The sequence below is a fragment of the Ixodes scapularis genome, unplaced genomic scaffold (genome assembly GCF_016920785.2).
Source record: "Ixodes scapularis isolate PalLabHiFi unplaced genomic scaffold, ASM1692078v2 PGA_scaffold8__174_contigs__length_109621045, whole genome shotgun sequence".
Lineage (NCBI taxonomy): Eukaryota > Metazoa > Arthropoda > Arachnida > Ixodida > Ixodidae > Ixodes > Ixodes scapularis.
In genome coordinates this window covers 92,733,897-92,749,377 of record NW_024609883.1, presented here as the reverse complement: position 1 = coordinate 92,749,377, position 15,481 = coordinate 92,733,897, and the positions used below count along the sequence as shown (strand labels likewise).

General features: G+C 45.0%; 1 protein-coding gene across 1 annotated transcript in view; it reads right to left on the bottom strand.

The window, feature by feature from the left end:
- The window catches only part of LOC8040683 (A disintegrin and metalloproteinase with thrombospondin motifs 20), a 259,801-nt gene that overhangs the window by 4,353 nt on the left and 239,967 nt on the right, over window positions 1-15,481 (bottom strand). Inside the window, exons 16-23 of the mRNA XM_042287060.1 lie at window positions 14,300-14,386; window positions 10,620-10,786; window positions 9,748-9,874; window positions 8,633-8,759; window positions 7,699-7,912; window positions 6,209-6,373; window positions 2,173-2,454; window positions 1,460-1,633 (exon numbers count right to left, since the gene is read on the bottom strand). Of these exons, the coding sequence (XP_042142994.1) occupies window positions 1,460-1,633; window positions 2,173-2,454; window positions 6,209-6,373; window positions 7,699-7,912; window positions 8,633-8,759; window positions 9,748-9,874; window positions 10,620-10,786; window positions 14,300-14,386 (1,343 nt within the window). The remainder of the gene's footprint in view (window positions 1-1,459; window positions 1,634-2,172; window positions 2,455-6,208; window positions 6,374-7,698; window positions 7,913-8,632; window positions 8,760-9,747; window positions 9,875-10,619; window positions 10,787-14,299; window positions 14,387-15,481) is intronic.

Sequence of the window (15,481 nt, the reverse complement as noted above, 5' to 3'; positions counted from 1 at the left end):
AGCGACAGCGACAGGGATGTCCCACTGTCGCTCGTTTTTTTTTCTAGAAAACATTGTACATCGCCTTGGTCACTTGCTCCCATCGCTTTCATGCGGTCTGCCTTGTTGCACAACTGACCGAGTGACAGCAAAGCAGGTCGCCGTCGATTCTCTCATCGCTCGCCAAATCGCTTACATGCGGTTTATACATCACTCATAGAAAAGTAGGTGCAGCCTGGAAAATGTTAAGAAACAACAAAGTGGCTTTGATCCGTGGCACAGAAGCGACATAAGGTCAGCTTCTTAAAACATTGCGCAACCAGATCGAAATCGCAACAGAGCCCCCGCAATGTGCACAAAAAAGAAAATTTAAGCGATGAAAATGTGTCTGCACCTTCGAACCATCTGCCCAGACTATGGTCACTGACAGAGTGAGAGCAGCAAGGCATGTCTCCAACACTCAGCCCGAAACACCGAAGTGTCGTCGAAGGTAGTAAGCTCGCACTGGGGGCACGACAACTGAAGCTCCTCCCCGCCCTTCTCACCTTCTCAGTGGCTATAGTTCCTATTGGCTAGATCAAGCTGGCACTGTGTCCAGCTTGTTTTCTACACAGCTCGCTGTTTACCCACCACAAGGCACTTGATTCGTAATGCCATACTCCTCGATAGATCGCAAAACACGGTGTAACCTAAGATATGTTAACAATAAATGGAGTGACGTTGGCGGGACGTGACGGGTCGAATCTTTCCGTAAAGCAGTCGTCGAAGGATACGAGCTTGATCCACTTTGGTTTTTTGCCGAGCAAGCCGCATTGTTTATGCTGGCCAGAGTGGCTACAAAAGAGCCCTTCCTTGGGCAATAGAAGAACTAGAGCACCAGACGAACGACGACGCGGCGTTCGGTTACATCAGCCGAGCACCGCGACATTGTTATCGTCGTCCCCATGGCTGTAGTTCTAAAAATAGCCGCTAGGGGAGTGAAAATTGAATCTCCTTCCCAACGAACCAAGAAGGTCAATTAGGCAAAAGATGCGTTTGTGGCAGGCTCAACGAGGACCTGTCGAGCGTCAAAAAGCGAACATACGATGCCTGGAACATGTCTCCCACTGGTGAGTTCATTGTGTCCAAAAAAAGTGGTCCCTCAATTTTCGCCGGATAACGTCGAAGAAGTGTCACGCTGTCGCCGGACGCAAACCTGGTGGCATCCCAGAAGCGGTGGTGGATGTTGCAAACACCCGCACTGCCAAAGGTCACTTTTCATTTTGGCATTCCACAGAAGCTTCCGCAGCCAGGAGTTGGGACGACGGCAAAGCTCGCATTTGCTCCGAATTTCACCAGGATCGTGACAGACAGCATGACACCCTGGCGTTTCTGACGTCATGTGGTGCCACTTCAAGACCACCTTCGATGTACAAGCGGGATAGGACGCTCACCAGTCGGAGACGCGTTCCAGGCACCATACCGAACGGAGAAAACTCACGGCTCCCCAGTCCCCGTGCTGCCAGTGGCCGCAAGGTCCGCCGTCGCAGGCCTCCGCAGTGACCGGCTTGGGTCCCCGGCCGTTGCAGTCTTCGTTGGGCAGGAGGGCCCCCGTGACCTCGTGGACGCAGCTCACCTGGCGCTTGATGAGGCCGCTGCCACACGACACCGAGCACTGCATGCGCAGAGGACGCGGTCGGCAGTAAAAATGGTTGTGAACGCTGGTTTGCACACTCGGTACTGCTTACAATTGAGTGCATTACGACCTCTCGGGGTATCTTACGAGGAGAGAACACACTGGCACGCTGGCACCATCTATGAGGTGACCCCGGAACTGCATTCCACTAGAGGGGGGGTTTTTGCCAAATTTGCAATAGTAAATGGACATACTCTTTATGAGAAATGGTCACTTATAAGAATGTCGAAAAGATTTTAGAGCCAATAATAAAAGAATAATTTGTGCAAAAGAAATATTTAATATATTTTAAGCATTTTAGTTACATCTGTGGCTTGGATAGTTGGTTAATTAATATTTTTCTTGGTAATATTGCATTTTGTGACATATACAGGCTACCCTGGCAATTTTAGCAGAAGTGCCTTGTCCCTCGCCGCCATTCGGCAAAACATCTTTTCCACAAAAGCTGGATGAGTAAAGGCGGTAAACGGTCTCCTTAGCTACCGCAGAAAGAAGGCCGAGAAATAAAAGGCGCCGACCTGAGACCATGGGGCCGACCTCCAGACGGCGTAGGTGGAACTGGCACCCTGCGTGGCCTGCTCGGGGAACGGCAGCGAGGCAGAGGTGACGCCGTTTGTCCGCTCCGGCGGCGGCACGGGGGAGGGCTGCCGCTGGGGCGGGGGGCACGGGGCAAGGTTGCAGTCGACGGTGGTCGGGGGTTGCGGAGAGCCCCTGCAGTGCATGCTGTCCACCACGGCACCGCTCGAGGAACGGCACGTCACGTTCCTCTGCGTGACGCCGCCGCCACACGAGACGGGGCACTGGAGGAGGCCACATGCGAGAAACACAGTTGAATTGCGGGAATGAGAGCTCCAACGTCCTACATTTCTTCCCGCATCGATCGTAGCCATGAGGTCGGTACTCCAAATTTCAGAATGTTGTCTTTTTGGTTCTCTTTTAAACACCAAGTGTCAAACGATCGGAATTGCCTTCACACTTCGATCGCTGCCATCACTGACATTGTTTTGTTTAAAAACGCTCTTACTAATATATGCACTCTGTTTTGTTTTTTTTATTAAATTTTTTTCTGTGTGTACTATTTTGAGGCTATTTTAAATAAATAAATATGCTTAACTACTCAGTCCCCAACAAACTCATGCTCGTACTGCTGAGGAAAAAAGTGGGTCTGCGAGACGGTTTTGCAGAGACTGCATGTTCGCGTAGTGGCTGTATCTAGTATGTTTGTATAGTCACTGACGAGGTGAGAACAGGGAGGAGCCTCACTTGTCCCGCCTCCAGTGCACTCCTATACCTTCGACAACGCTTGAGCATCTCCTGCGCCTCGAGTATGCGGGAACGTCCAAAGCAGGGCGAAAGGCATGAAGCGCCTGCTGGAGATCTGGCATTCAAATGATACGCCCTGCCATTCTCACTCTGTGACTGTAACGTAATGTAACCCTTCAACAATCTTTTTTTTACTGTTTATTCATTTTCTTTGAGTAGTGCTTTTTCTGCATGCACGTCTGCACCCTAAAGAAAAGCTCTGGAATAGATTTTTCTGCAGGACAGTTAGCCTGGTTGAGACAGTGGATGTAAGATTGCAGACTTTTAGAATATGTATCTTGAATAGTGCCCCATTCAAAATCATGCATTGAAGTATACGAAAGTGTGTATAAAGGTCTTGAAAATCTTTGAATGAAGTAAGCGTGTGTTTGGACGAACTTTCAGCCTTGTTCAGTGCAGTTCTCTGGCTCCAACAATACATTGCAGGAAAGAGAAACTGCCAGTTCTCAGTAACAAGACAGTAACACATTTCTTTCTTCACAGTTAAATGCAGTTTGAGATCTCGTAAGTCAGTAACAAAACAGAATACTACCAACAAATGAAGAAATTCATTGAAGTCCTGAAATTATGCAATAATTGCAATGAGCAATCAGCGCATCAAAAATCTTTCACACACTAACATGCAGCATACAACTAGAAAATCAACTTGCAGATGTTAGTAGTGCTACAGCATAGTGCAACAAGCAAGCTATAAATGGCCAATTCTAGTCACTAGCATGCAAAACATGTGATGCAAGAGTGTGGTATAATTATGTAATAAAACTTATATTCATCCTAAATATTTATGAATCATTTATGTATGCAACTTATGTTCATCACATTCTCAATCTGCTGTAAACCAAAACATTCCCCACCTGCTCTTTTTCTGCCCCAACTGTCCCAGCCTGGTCAAAGCTAACCACAGCTCCCCAAACTCTCTACCACCAAGCCTAAATATTATACACAGCTTTCAGAAGAGTCATCTAGTGAAGGACAGTTAAGAACTTTTTTTTCTAAGGCAATTTTATTTGGTCATGCTTTTTGAAAAAAAACAAGTTCTTAAAAACTTTTTTTTTTCAGTCTAATTCTAGTAGTCTATCATTATTAAATCACATTGTGCAACATTAAACGGGAGTTAAGTAAGGGCAAGCAGCAATTTCGAGATGTCCACATAAGCTTAAATATGCGACCTCGAGTATGACTTCTCATACTCGAGTTCTCATATTTACTCATACTCAAGTCCTCACATTTGAGTATGAGAACCCATCTCGAGTATGAGTTCCCATACTGAAGTATGAGTTGTTTCCAGAGTGTTTGAAGGGAATCCAGTCGAGGTGAACCTAACATTTCTGGTACCAGGGTGGGGGACTTACAGGTGCCTCTTTGCCCACGTGCCAGTCGGCAGTTTCGCAAGGCGCCATTTCGCAAGGCTCTGCGTCGACGGGTCGTGGCGCCGGGTGGCAGAAGTGCTCGGCCAGCACCTTCTCTTGCTGGCACCAGAGCGGGCGCCGACGCAGGCCCGACCCACACGTCACAGAGCACTGCAGTCGCGGGCATGCACACGCTCAAGCAACGGGCCGACGTCGACGATCAAACGGCCCTTCAAAATGGTGCATCAAGGCAGACCGGTCTTGGGTAAGTTACTTTCAAGAAGTAGTTTGTTATAGTTACTTTCAAAAAGAAATAATTAAGTTAAACCGTTGCAGTTTTTTGCTGCAGCTACTGCAACAAAAAAGTAATTTGTTACAGTTACTTTTAAGTTACTTTTTCATAAAGCTACAAATTTGAAAAAAGTTGAAAATGCCTCCCCCCCTTCCCAGTTAATTACACAATGTGCAAGTAAAGTTGGCACAAGCTGACACAAGGTAAACATAACACTCCAAATGTTGGAACACAGCATTTAAGGCATGCAAGAAATGGCCATATTCTACTCGTTCCTTGATATCTTAATGCTGAAGAAATAGCAAAAGGCAACGACAAGAGTAATGTCATTGTTGTCGTTACTGCTTCAGGAAAAGTGATAAAACTACAGTTCCAAGTAATATTTCGAAAAGGCATAGCATGTTACAGTTAAAATTTATCAAAATAGCAACGACGTTACAGTAACACGTTACTTGTAACATGCTAGTACACAAGACGGGTCGACCCTGTTCCAAAGGCCCCAGATAGACGAGCACATTTCAACATACTCCAGTGGCATGCAGATCAATTCAAATTTTTAAGCAGGACTACAGTGGCATGCAAACGATGCACGCTACCAAAATGCAGGTGTGAAGAAAACTTGCGTAAGTACAATGGGGAACACTTGTGAAAGATGTTAATTAAATCTAAGTCCACAATTTCAGCCGACCAGATGCATGCATGAGCAGATATGCAATGGCCAAGTTCCACTTTCTTTTGAAACCAAATTGGCCCTATAGCTGGTTTTAATGTACCAGTCTCAATGTTCTTTTTCCTTATTTTGCTTGTACGGATGACAATCAATTCACTGCCTGCCTTCTTATGTATATGCAAGCATGAAAAACACATATGGGAAGACTGTCAATCTCTTTAGACTTAGCACGTGTGAACTCATATATTCTAGAAGCAGACTTTATAGTTTGCAAAATAAGAACAATATAGACATATGCAAAGGTATAAAACTGTAAATATTATTCTAATGATAGTGTATACATAACTGAACTTCTAATAAAATATCAAAATTTAGGCATTTTACAAAATTTTGTATCATTTTTTAATTTTGAGTGTGCTTCCCCTACGGTGCACTGCGGCAAAGCGAGTGCTGCAACAGTTTTGTGGGTGACGCTTTCCCTTAGTGCAGCAGCGCAATTAGGGAAGAGTACACATCCCAAGCAGGTCTATGTGCTTTCATTTTGCAATTAGCTTTTCGTACATAATAGAGAGCCATAGTTTAAAAGTAGGTCCACTGCAATTACAAAAGTGTATTACAGGCACTTAGCTATAGGATTTTTATCCCAAAGAAACAATGTCAAACGATAAAGTAGCGGCATATCTGAGAAATCCACATTCTCAGAAATAAACTAATTTTGGTCGACACATTGGAACGTGGCCGAAACTCACGAATGTTAGGAAATCAAATGTTCAGGACGCCAGTCATGCAACGGCTGCTCGCGTCACTATGCATGCATCTGTTAGGTATCGCACGATTCTCACGGTCAATTAGTACTTCACACCCGAGAAAAAAGCTTTGCATCATCTGCAATGCGCTCGCTGAATGCGTGGACCCCTTACCTCGGTCCACTGTCCCACCTCCCAGCGCGGACAGTCCGCCTGGTTGCAGGGGCGCTTGACGGACCGTGTGGATGCGTCGCACTGGGAGTCCGGATGGGCCTCCTGGTTCTCTCCCACACAGGTGGCCGTGCGCACTTGCTCCCCGCCCCCGCAAGTCTTGCTGCACTGCGCGACACGGAGCAGTGCAAAACAGGTTCAAACTTCTTTTTCGGCACTGCCACACCGAATCGCTGAGTGGCAAGTTCTACGAAGAACACTACGAAGAAGCTCTAGTGCTAGACAAGGTGAATTAAAAAGTTATTAGGTTTCCCAAAAATAGAGGCTTGGCATGCAGGCCAGGTGTGCCGGCTGGGTTTGAAAATCGCACAATGAAAACGGAAGGATGAATAAAGGACATGCTATGAGAGAGATTGCTTAAAGGTATTGATGTAAGGTACAATATATTTAAGATGGAAAAATTAAGAATGAGGAAAATATACAAAAATCTCAAATCTCACATTTTTACCTAATCTGTTGGGTCTAGAACCTCAGACTAAGGCTAAAAATCTATGGTCGAAAACCCCAGTCATCATTCCTAACATCAAAGATCTATAGGCAAAGATCTTAGATTAAGAATCAAGGTTTCTAGATGAAGAGTTTAAGTCTAGACATAGAGATATAAGATTTAAAATTGAAGCCCCGAGGTTAAAGGTTTAAATGCCGAGATCTGACATGAATAACAACTAAGCATCAGGGGTTAAGGCCCAAGAGTTAAGAGACCAAGATCAAACCTCAAGTACTTAAAATTTAAGGCTTCTAATGTAACCCTTTGATTCGGCAAACCAATCCAATGTACAAAGGTGCATGTGCACATGACCTGTGTAATAACATCCTAGTGACGGCTTCAAGAGCAGTCTAGGCCTCACTTCGACAAACCACGCAAAGGGCCGCTGCAATGTCCCAGAACAAACCAAAACCAGAATAGGTACTTTTCCGCAGTTGTGCATGAGTGCAGCCACAACTGACCACTTTTTGTTTCCTTTTCTTCTATTTATTTTATTATTTATTTACTCCCTCAGTGCCCGAAGGTTGCTCAACAAATCAATGACCTTTTAGGCACCACAGTGTTGTCATCCCTAATGCAGGATTAGTGTGAATTTCTCAATACACATTTCAATGGCTGGGCATCTTGGTAAAGCAACAGAAGGTCAGTTACGGCATTAAGATTATCTGGTGGGCTAGTTCGCTATGAATCTCGGTAAACTTAGCGTAAAGACAAGGAAGGAAGAACGTAGAGACAGGAAAGAGTGCTACTTACAACTGGCGTTTAATACTAAGTGAGTTCTCTCACTCAGTATTAAACACCAGTTGTAAGTAGCGCTCTTTCCTGTCCCTACGTTCTTCCTCCCTTGTCTTTATGCTAAGTTTACCAAGAGTCAGTTGCGGCAACTCAAGTTTGGCATGTGGGAAAAAATATTCCTAGAGAAAAAGAGTTCTTTGAGAGTCCTCACGGGAGCCCAGTCGTCGTAGACCCATCGGAAGCTGTGGCACGGCCGACCGCACTTCTCTGTCTCGGGGGGCTTGGCCTTCTCGGGCTCACAGAGGGCATCTGCCACTACCCGCTCCTGGGGCTGCCCGTCCGTCTGCTGCACACACTGCACCTTCTGTGTACGCACCCCCGTGCCGCAGCGTGCTGAGCACTCCGACTTCTCGCCAACCTTCCACCTGCAAAGGAAAAGGGCGCACAGAATGGAATTTAAACTGGCAGGGGAGTCGAATGGTGTAAAATAAGTCTTTCATTATGACAAAGCGTACAGAATGGAATCTATAGCAGGGGGTGTCAAAAGGGTGCAAAATGAGTCCCTTTTGTTATGGAAAAGAGTGTGAAGAGTGGAATCTACCCCAGCAAGGGAGTTTAAGGGTTCGAAACAAGCATCTCTTATTGCCAGCCTCCTCCTATGCTATGAGCACCTAAGCATAGGACAGAAATCAAGTCATGCAGGGGAACAACTACAGTAAGCTACAGTGCAAACCAGGAGTTAAATAAAACACCCCAACACCATATAAGAGATTAAATTTAAGCACATAGCACGGGGACAGTGGTCATAAACCACAAGCATGCTGGAACAATAATTCAGTTATTCAGCCAGCAAGACATCAACACCTTGAACCTGACTCGTATGGCTGCACATGTTGACTGTATATAAATATTAGATAGATTAATGTTTATTTCTTACCAGACTGCGGACACCACCAACAACAGCCATAAAGTAGAATTAGCACAGCTACCAGAAATACAATGGTGCTCTGCCCTTCCTCTAATCTAGCAAATTGTACTATGTATTAATTATTTAATGCACAAGATCACCGTAAAAGCTGGTCCATACAAGCATAGCAACAGCCAGACTATGAAGCCCAAACAAAATAGTCTGTGTGGGTTCCCACCTGAGGGTGCAGTGAAGGTTGCAGACTTCAGCCAAGGGCTGAGGCCGGGAGCCGGGGTGGCACCTGGCTTCCTCCACACGCATGCCGTCCAACCGCCGCTTGCAGTGGGCTTGCCGGTATCGATGCCCTGTAATCTCAAGGGGACAAATACTCCCTTGGTCATCAGGCATTTGTTGCCACGCAAAACTACGGTTACATGTGAAAGCCATTTGCACCCGACCATTCAAAAAGCCCCACTTGCAATCAGAATGTCAACAACAGCTTTAAAGCTCAAAATCTTAAGTGCATGTAAGGTACATAAGTTTTGTTGGACCTCTGCTCAATTCATGAAACCCTTAGTTGGCGAGTGATGCAGGACATGCAAGAGCTGTCGTGGAGCGAAAGGCATGGAACAGATTGAGCTTGGAACGAGTCAGTTTGGGCGTGAACATCGGCTTTTGATGAATGGCCCCATTGCGACTCCAGCATTCCAACCGGACAAGCAGTGACTGAGGTTACCACATACCTCAGATTAGGAGCCCACAGTCCCATTTGGTAACTTCTAAGCAATCATAAAATGAAGACCCAGAAACAGCTTCAGATATATTTCGCAGAACTTTATGAGGTACTGTAAATATCTGCAAAATATTTGGAATGCAAAGGAGTCCTTGGGGAGACTCGGACTGGACCACAACTACCAGAAAAATAGCAATGCGAGTGGCTTTGAATCTTCTCAGTAGAATGCGGCGCTAATATTTCCCAGACCCAAACAACTGCCGCTCGTTGTCACCTCACGTTGATCAAGGGCTTGCCAGCACAGTTGTCACATACCTCCAGCACAAGAGAAAAATGTGTCTGTGGTGCGAAAAGCAGCTCCCACACTTTGTTTCACTGAGTCAAAGCAGGATCAACGGCTATAAGATATACAGGCGCATTGACGAAATGTGCAAGGTCATGGTATGTGCGCCATCCCTGATCAGTCCAGCCGTCGACAGAACAAGCACAAAAGGACGACAAGCACCTTAATGTTGCACTTAATGACGCTGCTTGACTGGTTCCATGAACAAAAAGTGCTGGCTGCGTTCCTAATGAAACAAAGCAGAGGGTGCTGCCAGCTCAGAGTGTGAGGCCCTCACCTTGGCAGGGTCTGCTGCACTCGGTCCACTGGGGGCTCAGCTCCCAGACGTATTGCTGGTCGTCCCGAATCGACACCGTGTACTCGTAGCGGATGTCCGGAGACTCTACCTTGCCCACAGTCAGGACCTGGGGACAAGCCCGTGGAAGAGGAATGTGGTAGAAGCAAAAGCTCACCACTCGAGGGAAACATTCTATATGTCATTGCCGACGGCGTAAGCCTGTTCCCATATTCACCGCAGCACTAACTCGGTGCTGACCTTGCGCCGTATCATAGCTGCATTGGAGGTCCATTGCCTTTTCCAGCAGACATACATAACGCAGCATTAACCGAGTGCCAAGTCAGCACTGACGGTAGTACTGATGCAGCTCTCACTACACAGTTATTGAGATGATGCATTAGCCATCACCTCACTAACTGCACTGACTAGATTATGCAAAAATATTAGACACTCGCTGTAATCGATTAAAATATTGGTGTACTCAATTGAAATTTGATGTTTTTAAACAACTTAGATGTATTCAACATTTGAAATTGTTGAAAACTGTGGACACTGTGCATAGCAGAGAAGCTAAACCTGTGGCAGCGATGTTGCAGGTGGTACTTTTCCACAGTACAGCACTGGATGAAAGCAGACACGCTTTTCCAGGCAAGTTTGTGCACCTGAATTTTGAAGCCCCATTTATTTTACTATGCACATGTAAGAAGATTTCTCATGGGAGCAATCTAAGGAAGCATCATCCTGCAGCTCAGCACTGGTATATTGAACGTTAACTGGGGCTCGAGCTCTTACGTGCGAGTGTCTTCCATATCAAGTGCTTTCACTATCTATTGTATATAGTCGATTCTGTTGGAAATAGGACGAGACGTTACCATCAAGTGGAGCTCCTTGCCCAAAGGCTTTGTGGCATTGATGCGTTCGATGGAGGCATTGGAGCCGCTGTATTCAATGATGGTGCCTCCGTAGCGCAGGGTCTTGCGGAACATGCTGACGGTGAAGTTGCCGTTCAGCAAATACTCGTCCTCTGCACTCTTCAGCGCTGACAGCCAAAACAAAGATGGAGACTTAGAACACACTTCTGCAGCATAGGGTAGGTTTGCTCATACTTCAACTTGTCTATCAGACATAGGAAGGTTTTATTTAAATCGCACGATAACAAAACCTTCCAACTTACTCACCTTCCAAGTTATGGTGGGTTCACTCAGCAGTGGCATAATATAGAGTCCCAAAAATTTTGATATAAACAGTCAATAATTTAAAAAAAAATTCTGCCTTGCAAATTTATTAAGGTGAATTTGACTGTCGATTCAATGGTACCCGATAAAGTTGTGAAGTGTCACCTCATCCTTGTTCAACAGACTTCTTGCATTTTTAAACAGTAAGAAATTACTTAAAAAGGGACCATTTTAAATTTCTACACACATAAAATTATGTTTTGAAAGCTGCCGAGGTATAACAGACCTCTAAAATACATCTAAGAGGAACTCTAAAACCAAATACCGTGGAAGCCAATACTGGCAACTCCCGCGGAAAACGGGCGAAAAGTGATTGCAGCGCCCCTGGCGAGCTCGGAGTCTCCGCTGGCAGACAAATTCTCCGAAATGCATTGGTTTTGCCTATCTCCGTGCGAGGTGACCAACGAAAAAAAATTGTCACGGACATTCGCTGCTTTGAAAGTTAAAAAATGGGTGCCAGCTCATGAATGAAAGACATTCTCTTCCCGCGGGAAAGATGTTACAGCTTTCTGGGTGCAATTTCGGAGTTCTCCCGAAGAAAACATTCTGTCACAACTTATGTAAGCCAAGCAAAACACGAATGTATGCCTTCGCGCTGTTTCGTGAAAAAGGGAAATGTACAAACATTTCCGAACATAGCTTCGTTTCAAGTTTGTTGTTCTTATCAGTCAATTCGTTTTGTCGTTGCAATTCCCGTTTCTCATCAGTGTCTTGCTTATAACCGTTTCGTCGAACAGGCGAGCTGGCTAATCCCGTTAAGATCGTCTCCGGATGAAGAAGCAGAAGTCAATTTCGAACCACGTACGTTACGGCGATGTCAGTATGCTCCGAAAGAAGGCGTTGTGCATATGCAAATCTGACGCGATTATAGATTAACAAAAGCGGAGTTACGAAAAAAGCAGACTTCTCGCGCTTGCAAAGAAAGAAGGGAAGAGCGTCGTAGCCCCGCGAAAAAAATTTCAGTCACGTTATTTACAGTGCACAAATTCCGATTGTTAGCGCGGGGACGACCAACATCTTCTGCTTCGCTGCTTCTTTACTTCTACGATAAAGGCCGACACCCGTTGAACCGTCTCCACTCTTTTCATTTTTGAGTCTTCTTTCTTTTATATTTTTGAGGCGACGGCACTCTGCCGCGTTATTTCTTCCTTCTGCTTATATGTTGCTGTTTGCTTTTTTTTTTTTGCCCGACGTGTAAACAATCGCGTATCCTTGCTTTGTTTGGCTTAGTTTTTACTCCCTTTCCTTCGCTTCGGCGCTTACTACCCCCGGTTGGTCTGCGCTAGGCCCGGGCATTTTGAGGGCCGTCTGCAACTTTGCTGTTGTGTTTGTTGTTTTCTTCCACTGTCGTCTCCGATAACCTCCTATTTTCGCCTTCGATTGAGTTTCTAATCTAAAATCGTCATACGTGCTTTTTGATATTTATTAAATATATTAAGAAGTGTAAGCTCGTTACCCATTTTTATTCGAATGTTATTTGTGTACTCCGGCCGGCGCGTCTGCTACGGGTCATCGTTTGTTGATCAACCGGCCGCATTCAAGAACAAGTTTGTGCGATGTGGTGGAAAATCTTTCTTCTGCTTCCTACATCGACCTACGGACACCTACGTCAACAAGTACTTGAATGCACTTTTAAACTGCTTCGTCAAGCGAGCGAACGAACAACCCGCAAAACTCACTGGAAAAAGAAATTCGAAAGCAAGAAAAGGTTACTCACTGCTAGCACATATAGAAGATTGCTGCCTGCGACCAAAACATTTCTGCGACTCTTTTTTACCGGGCAGTGTGAGCTGCACTACGTTATTTATTTCCCCTGTTTTGTTTTTAGTTCGTACCTACGCCGCGAAAGCAAATAAAGAAATGTACAACAAGCAGCTAAAAAAAAAAAGGGTCGCTTTCTTCTTTTTTCATTAGTTTCGTCTGTTGCTTCCGCTTTGTTTGTCGTGAACTCAACACCGGTGGCGACCACCAGCTATTCATTTGCTGCTTTCCATTTTTCTTTCTTTTTTCTATAAGCGCCGCAACGATCGTCGTCGTTGAAATAGTTTTTTGCTAGCTTCTTTGTTTTATTCGCCGTTGTTCGCTTCTCTTTCCCGTTTCTTCTTATTTTCGTCGGGAATGGCGACACCATTTTTTCTGCAAAGTTCGGTAGGTGTTTGCACGTTCATTTTTATCCTTACTTTTTGTTTTGTTTTTATGCTCCAGCAGCTCGTGCGCTTGCTCTGATAATATTAACATGTCGTTTTTGCATGTTTTAACGATTACGACGTAGTTCGAGTAGCTTAACGCCTTTTTTCCGCTTCCCAGACGCATTTCAAATGCGTGTGATCCCCTGGGAGGCGTTTGAGGCCGCTAAATAAACTGCTCTATCTTTGGTTATGCGCGCGTTGTTATTCGATTGTCATTGCAGTTGCGATCAGTGGATTCCGCTTTGCAAGCGAACTGACCGTAATAAATTGTTTCTGCTGTTAGGGTGACGATACGGGGCTTGTAAAGCTCGAGGACGTCGCGGAGCCTATACTTTTCCATTGCGACGACTGCTTCCGTAGACTCCGAGTCCGCTAGAGGCGCCACTGTCACGTTCGCCGCCGCTCCTATGTTTTTTCGGAGGAGTTTCCAGTATTGGCGAAGCTATATTGTATTTGCTAAAACTGCACTATGCAGATAGCGATTTTTCTGGTCAACTTTACGACGTAAGAAATGTATAGGACAAACAGGCATGATGACAAGTTGCAATATCAGGAGCTCGTCGGAAAAACCAGGCATGCATTACATCTGTCTTAAAGCAAAGGTTTGCTATTAAAGGCCCTCTCCTCTACCTTGAATTTAATAGTTCCCAACTGCCATAAAATGCCAATCTAATTGCAGCGACAAAAGTTTTGAAGAAAGTTTGTCTTCAGTCATTCTCAAGCCCATGAATGGCACCCAGATTAATAAAAAAAAAAAAACACCTCCGTTTCCGATATTTTCTTTTTTTTATTGTCTTTTGAAAGCATTTTATACTGCATCCAAGATATTTCAATCATTTTAAGCAAACTTTGTTAAAAATGAATAGTTTCAGTTCAAAACTTGTTTGTGAGTATTCATGTGATGCTGTTATTGCTCAAGGTAATTTTCTTAACCACTTCATATGTAGACAGCGCAATACCTTGGACACTGCCTTGAACAAGAAGTTACCAGGGCAGACTTTCACAGGGTTTCCAGACCATAAACATTGAGCAATAATAAAGTGAGTGATTTAGGTGCCTGATTTCACAACTAAACAAAACATCCATAAGGCATGCAGACTGGACATATAAAAAGTCAATACCACTCACCAAGATAGTTGTCATCTTTTTCGAACCCAAACTGACGAACATCGACAAAGCTGGCGCCAGCCGGAATTTTGGCGACAAAGTTGTAACCTGGAAAACAGAAAAGTCGCAGGTCGCAAAAAAACTGTAGGAATGGAACCAAAATCGTAAGTAGAACCTCATTAATATGTGTTTCAGCCGACCACAGTAAAACAAAAATGTACAGTAAAATAAAAATGTACACCTCCCATTGACCAGGAAGACGTAAAACCGGTAACGCTAGTAAGGGACTACATATTAGATAGGCCATAGCAGAGCCGTATATGTAGAGAGTTTGGCCATTCGTTGGGAAGTATAGGAGACAAATGAGGAGGCGCCATTGGTCGAAAGCGGGCTGGGCGTGTTCCAGGGCGTCTTCAGAAATTCGAATGTGACCAACCAGAAGCCGGAAATAATACCCTGGAGGTGGTCCCGAGAAACAAACCTGATAATTGCTTCGGAGTGACTCTCGGTGACTGAAAATATGGTACACGTGATGTTTCAATCACGCTCATTCAAAATGATGGTGGAAGAGTGCGACTAGCGGAACGATCGACATACCCCTCACGCCAAGCACAGAGGGCCGGGAATCTGCCATCCGAGCAGTCACACTCTGTCCGAGCAAAACAGAGTTGAGCGGCGCATTCGTTTCTTACATTTTTCTGCATGATCATAATCAAAACATCACGTGCATTCTATTTTCAACCGCAAAGAGTTATTACACTTCACTCTTACACCCTTATTAAAAGCATATACAAACATATACCTTTGATCAGAGCTGTTTCTTACTACCACCGCAAGGGGATTCATTTTGGTTTCTGGTTGGTCAAGAGAGCATGCCAAGCCCTCTTTCCGAGTCTAGCGCACGCCCTGGCTCTGCCCGCACCTCCCATTGACCAAACTCTCTCTATAAACGGCTCGGGGCTGTAGCTCTTGCATGTGAAATTTATGTCACATGATCTTTCATGGCTATGGAGGACAACAGTATTTATTCTAACAGATGTCAATTTGTTTCCTTTATCTAAAATTAGGGCCATGTATATAATTGTAACAGGAGAATGCCGATGTGCACAAGCGAGGGGGGTGACACAAAAAAGCCACCGCCACCGCTACGAGTGTATAGTTGCGAAAAGGCATGCAGTTGTGACGTGCTTGAAATAGACTAAA